Here is a 6132-nt window from a genome sequence, read left to right as displayed (position 1 = left end):
AAAACTTGATTTCTATTTTTTAAAAGATTTTATTTATTTATTTTAGAAAGAGAGAGAGAGCACAAGTGGGAGAAGGGGCAAAGGGAGAGGGAGAGAGAGAATCTCAAGCAGACTCCACACTGAGCATGGAGCCCAACAGGGGGCTGTACGTCACAGCCCTGAGACCATGACCTGAGCCAAAACCAAGAGTCAGATTCTTTAGTGACTGAGCCACAAAAGGCACCCTGAAAACTTGATTTCTAAAAACCAGTTAAAAGTTTAGTGAAGTTGTAAGCAATTTTCTTATTCATTTAAATGAAGACTGTCCTTTGTTACATTTCAGAAAACACTTTAGTGGACACTTTGATTTTGCAAAAGGGAAAGCCACAATCCTATTCTTCAGTGGAGGTGTTAGAGACACATGAGGTGTTAAATGGCTCTTATAATGATGTTTCATTATCACTAGAGTTGCACGCTGGAGATTCTTAACCAGAAGCAAGGCTGTGACTGAAGAAGAGAATGATGTTTTCTCTGCACTTACAAGAGCCCCTGAGAAAGGGGGTGGAGAGTTGACCTTGAAGTACTTGGGAGGATGTAAAAACATAGATGATAAGAGACTAAGGAGAAAGAAACTGAATGGGAAGCCATACTTTGTCGAAGACCATGATCTAGGGATTGTAGGAACTTGGTATGCTTTATACATATACCTTGGTTAACTCAAACAACACAGGGTCTTTATACAGCTATGTATTCTAAAGGAGTTATTTATTAACTATGATCCACAGACATTACTATCTTCAGCTTCTCCATAATCTTTACTGTTCTACACGGAGATGATCTCAGTGGGGACAGTGCAAAACTCTACAGAGTATTTAGGAAAAATATGGGGGCATTTTGGGTTGGCCCAAGAATGGGAGAGAACTATTTACTGATTTGGATGGCCCATCATTCATGTAGTCTAAAAGCAAATCAATGATCCAAGAACCTAACTCTGTAAGATACATAAAACAAAAGAATTTTTTTGCAAAGTTTTAAAGTTCACTGAATATTTCAAGGAATTCATCAGTTGTCTACAATGAAGACAGACTAAACATTGTTATCTTTGAAAATTTACCAAGGTTGTTCACCATTTTGAAAAATGTATCACCAATGGCAACCCCATTCCAAATATTTGAGTGACAATTACCACCTGTAAATCAGCCTGCATTTATTTGTCCCTACTGCATTGTCAGTGATTCCAAGTATAGGTATGAACATTATACCTGGTGTTCTGTGTCCCATGTATTTCCAGTGTAGTCACTCCAAGCATTTATACAGTAATACTTATAGTATCTTCTTACAAAATATTTTGATTTTATTTTTCCTTTATTGTAAAGGTCAGGCACTATATTTCTTTTTTATTTATTAGAAAATACTTTGTTAAATCTACCATCTTGCTACCTCTTTTCTGTTCTCGTCTATTTTTCTTGTACGGAAAAGATCTAGAAACAAAGCAAATATTCATCCAAGGAGAATTAGCTGAATCAATAACGATGTATTTGGGCCATGAAATATCTCACAGTAATTAAAAAGAATGAATTACTTTTGTCTCAAAGAGATTTTGTATTGCTTGGTGAGAAAAATCAAGACACGGTAAAGAATGTATACTAAAATGCCATTTTGTAAAATAATATATGATATAAAATATTGATGTATGGTTATGTTAGAAGAGTGAAAAAAATGGAAATATTTATACTAGGTTGTTATCCTGTATTATTTTGTGGGGTTAGGAGATCACAGGGTAATGAAGGAAAGTTTAAGCAAAAAATAGTAGAGGAAAATTGCATGCGTTTGCATGTTTAAGTAACATTACATATATATAATATATATATATAGTTAAGTATTTTAATAATAAGATTTAATAATAAGATTTAAGTACATGAAAAAAGGAAAATCACCTATCAAGGTAGACCAGCATTGACTGATGAAAAACTACTGTTGAAGTTTTCAGCTGAGGAAGCCATGAACTAGAAGTGTGCTTTCGAGAGAAGCCTCAGTTAATCCACTGCAGTTTCTAAAACCGGGGTACAAGAACATGCTCTGGGTCTTACAAAAAACATGGTGCTCGGACTGATGACAAGGGATGCGTTTGCAGTCCCAGTCTCTATGTCTGGGTGAGCTGACTGAGCGTTAGGATTCAGAGTTCGAACACTTCAATTGAGCTTAACCCTCAACAGCTCTCGCCCAGTGAAGGAGGTTTCAGAAAGTTCAGCTTTTCAGAAACACACACACACACACACACACACACACACACAAATCTGAAGCATATTTTAAAAATATTTTAAAGACTTTACAGTTAGATACAAAATTTCCTCTGAGAACCATAGCTATTTTTCTCATTGTTGAATGTCTTCAAATGCAATCCTATTAGCCCATTCATGATCTTGTTTTACAGTTTACCCAAAATACAGCAATTCAGAGGGAGACACATCAATGTTATTGCATTTTAAAATATTTTGAGACACTCTTTATTGAAATTAGAAAAATTGAAACTCTAATGGCTGCTCAAATTATAGTTTTCTGAGAGAAACCAACAAATGAACTTTAAAACGCAGAAACTAGTTCTAAGAAGGAAAACCTAATACCTTATAAGAAGGAAAGGTTATAGATCACTAGGAAGAAAGAAAGAAAGAAAAAGAGAGAAAGAAAGGAAGAAGAAAGAAAGAAAGAAAGAAAGAAAGAAAGAAAGAAAGAAAAAGAAAAAGAAAGAAGGAAAGAAAGAAAGAAAAAATAAGGGGTTTCCTCTCCAGAAGAAGAAGGCAAGTATTGGGCACCTGCTGGTTACTTTTTCTTTCCTTTCTTTTTTTTCTGTGTGTCTGGAGCCAGCGTCTTCTTCTCTGGCTCCACTGGACTTGTTGCTTCCTCCGCAGCCAGAGCTTCCAATCTTAGGCGCTCAGCTTCCAGCAACTTGTTTCTGTAGTCCTCCCGGATATCGAAGATCTTCTGTCGGGCTTCATCTAAGGAGTCCTATTCCAAAACAAAATCCCAAGCAATTAAGATCTACTGATAAACGTTCATGATCCCAGAAAGAAATTTTAAAAAAAAGCAAAACAAAACAATCCCTTTATCCTTTCCTCATGCCAATAGGTTCCTGTGGCAAATTACCAAAGAGAGACAAAAATTAGGTTATGGTCTCAAATGTTTATCAATACATGAAACATCAGAGAGCAACAAAAGGTACACGAGATCTTAACAAAATGGTGAATAAAAGCATCAGTAAGAGAAAGAAAGAGAAAGGTGAAGAAAGAAATAGGCATGAGTTCAAATATAATGTCTATAAAACATGCAGCTCAGTGTGTCTCTCACCGTAATTGTGCTCAGTAAGTTCCTGGTTCCCCACATTGTTCTAGACCTGATGAGATGTGTCTGACCTGTACTTGAAGAACTTTCAAATATTATCACCCAGTTCTCTGGTTATCTTTGTTATTGTCAGTTTGGCTTTCATTCAAGGACACCAAGCTAAATCTGAGATCATATCTCAGTCCTATTCTTACTTACCTCTACCCTCTCCTCCTGGATCAACGGATTCACTTGGTTTTCTGGAAATCATACCCCATTGACTTTTCTACTTCACTAGCTGCTCCTCGTCAGTTGCCTTTGCTGATTTCTCCTCTTCTCCTTCATCTCTTAATGAGGAAGTGGCCACGTCTTAGATCTTAGACTTCTTTCCTTGGTGATTTTATCTAACCCCATGGCTTTAAATTCCATTTCTATACTGATGGGTCCCCCAATTTTTTAATCTTGAGCCCAGATCTCTCTTAAATTCTAGAACCATGTATCTAACTTCTCTTCAATACCTCCACATGACTGTAATCGATATGTAAGAATGCTTTTTTTAATGCAATAGATATACCCAAAAATGTCCCAAATTGAAATCTTTGTCTTTCCTTTCAAGCCATCACATTTGATGGCAACTCAACCCTATCTGTTATTTAGCCAAAAACCTTACAGCATTTCTTGACTCTTTACTTTATCTTATAATATACCAACAATCTATCAGAAATTCCTGATTATACTTTCAAAATATATATAACTATAGTTAAATTGTAGTTTATATTTTCAAAAAGAAGGTAATTTTAAAAACTTAATGTCAGTTCCAGGCAACATTCTAAAATTATTTACAAATAAAGCAGTGATATAACTAAGCTTTACTAAGAAGCTTTAGTTTTCTCATTTCATTTGCATTTCTGATAGTATGGGCACAATTATGGTTCAACCTATTGATTGTTTCCTGTTTCAAAAATGATACAATTTTTTTAAAAAGGATTAATGAACTGATGCTAAGAAGAGAAGCATCTACAAATGACTATTTTGTCTTCATTGCTGAATTCTTCAAGAAATTTTCTGTGGTTTTGCAACTTACATGATTGTGGTCGAGATTATGGAAGAGCTGAATGTCAGAATGAGACTCTTCCCAAAGCTTTTGGCGACAGAAAAGTACTGTATTTACCACAATAAAATTGGCTCCACTAAACTAATTGTACAAGATGATAGTAGCCATATCAAAAAGAGAGAGAGACAGAGAAAGTCATCTAAAGGATTACATCTAAAGTGTACATATTATATGTGTATATATATATATATATATATATTTAATATTTGTCCATAATCTCTTGAGGATTGGTATCTTTTTCTCCCATCTGATAAGAAATGTGGTACTGATAATGTTTCTATTAAGGCTGATTCAACCAAAACTAGGGTTTTTGTACATCACACTTAAAGAATGAGATCTGAATTAAAAACCATCTCAATTAATATTTCTTTTCTATTGCCTTCCCATCTACTGCATTTGCTTGTCCATTAAACACGGAAAAAAAACCATGACCTGAAATAACAAAATTCCCTTTTCTCTTATAATATTGTATTTCAAACTATTTTCTATATGATGAATTGAATCTACATAATTTTAATATTCATTTATTGATTCACTGACTCATTTTTGAAACAAACTTCTTTGAAATAGACACCCCTTCCAGGTTTTAGGTACACAACAGTGAATCTAAAACAAAGTTCCTATTCACATTCAATCTAAATTCTACAGAAGATAGATTTAAAATGTGTACATATTATATATATATATATATGCTTATATATTACATATAATATATATGATCAATAATATTTATAATATTTATAACTAATATGTATAAAATAAAACATACCTTTCCATGTTAAACCAATAAATGAACATACATACAGGGTAAATGCATTAAAGAAAATAATGAGGCCAGGCATGCATATAAAATATTGAAGGATGCTAACCGTAAAAGGGTCGCTAGAGAATATCTCTCTAATAAAGTGACAATAGATGGAAGATCTCAGAAAGTGAAGCTGTAAACCATTTGGTTCTTTGTGGGGGAAGAATATTTCAGGAAGAGGTAAGAACAAGTCAAAGGCCCCAGAGGTGGGAAAATGTCTGGCTATTAGTGGAAAGGTGAAGTCAGTTTGGAGAAAACAAAAGAAGCAAAGCAGACAGAATTATAGAGAAAAAGATCACAGAGGAAAGTGGGCACTAGATTATATAGAGCTCTAGACACCATCATAAAGACTTTTTTTCTTAGTGAAATGTGAAGCCATTACAGGAGTGAAATAATCCTACTCTTCATTTTAGAGATGTACTATGATCATCGTTAGTGCAATTCATAAAATATTTTCCGTTCTCCTCCAGGCACAAAGTAGCATCGCACTCTGTATTAGTCTGCTTGGGCTTTCATAACAAAGTACCACAAACTGGGTGGCTTAAGGAACCGAAATTTATTATTTCAGAGTTACTGATGCTAGAAATTTGAAGTCAAGGTGTCAGCAAGCCTAATTCCTTCACTGAAGTTGTATGTGACCATGTGACTAGCTTTGGCCAATGACATGTGACTATGAAACGTAAATGTGTCGAGAAGGACCCTCTGCTGAACTTCACCAGACATGCAGCCAGAAGCAGAAATACTCTTTTATTGTTTTAATCCAGGGGTTGGTAAATGAAGGCCTGTGGGAAAATCTGGCTCATTGCCTATTTTTCTAAATAAAGTTTTATTGGAACACACGTAGGCATTATCTTTGACTGAATTTGTGTGAACAACGGCAGAGTTGAGAAGATACAACACATGGCCTGTGAAGGCA

General features: G+C 34.8%; 1 protein-coding gene across 1 annotated transcript in view; it reads right to left on the bottom strand.

Moving 5' to 3' along the window:
• Positions 1–2755: 2755 nt before the first annotated feature.
• Positions 2756–6132, bottom strand: part of ADGB (androglobin) — a 157959-nt gene continuing 154582 nt past the window's right edge. Inside the window, exon 36 of the mRNA XM_008695018.2 lies at positions 2756–2985. Coding sequence (XP_008693240.1) covers positions 2800–2985 — 186 coding nt within the window. The 3' untranslated portion in view covers positions 2756–2799. The remainder of the gene's footprint in view (positions 2986–6132) is intronic.

This window comes from Ursus maritimus, unplaced genomic scaffold, assembly GCF_017311325.1.
Source record: "Ursus maritimus isolate PB19 unplaced genomic scaffold, ASM1731132v1 scaffold_13, whole genome shotgun sequence".
NCBI lineage: Eukaryota > Metazoa > Chordata > Mammalia > Carnivora > Ursidae > Ursus > Ursus maritimus.
Note: the sequence above shows the minus strand (reverse complement) of the source record. Positions and strands in the feature narration are given on the sequence as shown.